We start from the raw sequence: 2,500 nt of genomic DNA on the forward strand, positions 1-2,500 counted from the left end.
TGTGTGTGTGTGTGTGTGTGTGTGTGTGTGTGTGTGTGTGTGTGTGTGTGTGTGTGTGTGTGTGTGTGTGTGTGCGTGTGTGAGTGAGTGAGTGTGTGTGTGTACCTTCACGCCCTCAGGACCTGGTTCACCTAGAGGTCCGTCAGCACCTCTTGGGCCCTGAAATACAGAAACACACCCAGCATCAAAGCTCCCCTTCCTGATGTCACGAGAGTATGATCTCAAAATAACACACAAATGACATCTACACACACAGAGAAAGGTCTTTCACAATCACAGCTCTTTCTCATAAACTCTTAAGCAGTTCAATCATCAATCAAACACAACCATCACCACACAAAGGCTCTGTACCAGATGTGAAGTGTACAGCGAACACAACATCTGAACGGTTTCACTTGTGTGTCTGTGTGTCGTGTTTTCACACGTCTTCACGACACACGTCTTCAGTTTCATTCAAATAAAATCTGTCCTGAACACATTCAAACACAACACAGACAAATGTTCACTTAATGGCTCAGTTTTGCACTCCACGCATGTGTCTGTGTGTGTGACTTTATTTTTGTTACATTGTGACTTTATTGTCATAAAATGTGAGCTGGTTGTGTTTTGATGGTGATACTTTTATCAGCTTCATTTTGAACGCAAGAGATCTCTGTTTCAGGGAGTTCCCAGCTAACAATTTGGTTCCCAGAACGTTACCCTAACATTAGTTTTTGGTTACCAGAACGTTACTTTCTACGGTTAATTTTTGGTTCTCCAGGAAAGTTTTCTTTGCGCAAATAGAACGTTAGCTCTGGTTCCCCTAACGTTATGGCAACCAAAACCTAACTTTAGGGGAACATTCCACTAATGTTATAGCAACAATGAAACAAACGTTTTATTTCCGTAAAGATAACCAAAAACAAACCTTAAAAAAACTTTCTGCGAACCAGAAACTAATGTTAGCGGAACGTTCCCAGAACATTAGCCTAAAATATTTTTCTCGGGTCTGTTTGGCCTCACTACACGTCAGTTATTATTAGTACATCCATGCTGTGTTTTCTGGTTGCAAAAAATAAAACCTGAAGAAAGTTCTTAGAACGTTATTTTTTGGTTCCCAAAAAAATAACCAGAAGGGAACCAAAAACTAATGTTAGGGGAACGTACTGTGTTTGCTGGGTTGAACTAGTGCACATCACATCACACGTGCGAGTTATAATTTCAGTTGAAATAACTTTAGTTTGATGTAAATGCTCATCTCTGTTATCCTGAAGAAGTTCATACAACTTATACAAATAACCAAAGAGCCTTCGGTTACGTGTTTCTCCTGTCTTCTGTTCAAAAAATGATCCAAATCTGTCTGTCACTAAAAGGTTTCCACCAATCAGTGCAATGTTCTGACTGTGGCTTCAGTGACGACATTCACACAACAAAGAAACCGAAACGTCACTGTCTTCACGTGCTGTCTTACCCTGCGTCCTTTCAGTCCGGGAACACCTGCAGGTCCACGTGACCCTTGAGGACCCTCGAGAAAAACACACACAAAACAACAAACTTAGAGTCAAAGGAGAGAAATACTTTGCATTTACAACCTCACAGGAATTCAGAGCTAGTTTTGAGGTTTAGTTTTAATGATCGTACATGTTTGTATTATTCATCTTTTAATGAAACTGCAGTAACTCATAGAGCAAAGGATTATGGGTCAACTTACTGGTGGGCCTTGTGGGCCAAAATCCCCAGGACCCCCTGGAAGACCTGGATAACCCTTACACAGAAAACAAGACAGAAAACAAAGAGTTAACAAAGAACATGTACAGAAATGTAGCGTGTTTGTTTGTTTGTGAACTTTATTCATTACCATTGACCCTTTCTCTCCCGGAGGACCCAAAGCACCAGGAGAACCTCGCTCTCCCTAAACACACACACACACACACACACACACACACACACACACAAACAATGTGTCTGTCCTCATTCAAAATGCCGTCTGATTAGGGTTGGGCATCGTTTCAAATGTATCGATTCCGATTCCTAACGATTCTTAGTTTCGATTCCAAAGCAGTGAAAAAGCAATAAAAGTCAAGCAAGATCAAAAATATTTATTTTGTGCCATTAGTTACAGCTGAACACACAAAAAAGTGTCCTGTGTGAGCCCTCCTTTCGAAGCGAGGAAGAAGGTGGTCTCACGTGTAGCATTATGTGCCGGTGTTCTGTCAAATTGTCCAACCCTGTCAGCTTTTCCTACCGCAGGGCAAAACTTAATATAATCTAAAACACATCAACAAAATAAACAGGTAGGATGATTTTACAATGCAAAATACCCTGTCAGATAGTCCTACCAGCTTAAAATAAACACATAAAATAAGTGTACAGCGTAAATACCCTGTCAGATAGTCCTACCAGCATAAAATAAACATGTAGGATTAATTTACTGCGCAATACCCTATCATATTGTACTACCAGTATGAAATAAATATGCAGTATGATTTAACAACGGAAATACACTATCAGATTCCCGTAG

At 40.4% G+C, this 2,500-nt stretch overlaps 1 protein-coding gene across 1 annotated transcript in view; it reads right to left on the reverse strand.

Moving 5' to 3' along the window:
* LOC130552311 (cuticle collagen 19-like) overlaps nt 1-2,500 on the reverse strand; it is a 5,369-nt gene that overhangs the window by 2,204 nt on the left and 665 nt on the right. Inside the window, exons 2-5 of the mRNA XM_057330528.1 lie at nt 1,838-1,891; nt 1,691-1,744; nt 1,451-1,504; nt 106-159 (exon numbers count right to left, since the gene is read on the reverse strand). Coding sequence (XP_057186511.1) covers nt 106-159; nt 1,451-1,504; nt 1,691-1,744; nt 1,838-1,891 — 216 coding nt within the window. The remainder of the gene's footprint in view (nt 1-105; nt 160-1,450; nt 1,505-1,690; nt 1,745-1,837; nt 1,892-2,500) is intronic.

The sequence above is a fragment of the Triplophysa rosa genome, linkage group LG3 (assembly GCF_024868665.1).
Source record: "Triplophysa rosa linkage group LG3, Trosa_1v2, whole genome shotgun sequence".
NCBI lineage: Eukaryota > Metazoa > Chordata > Actinopteri > Cypriniformes > Nemacheilidae > Triplophysa > Triplophysa rosa.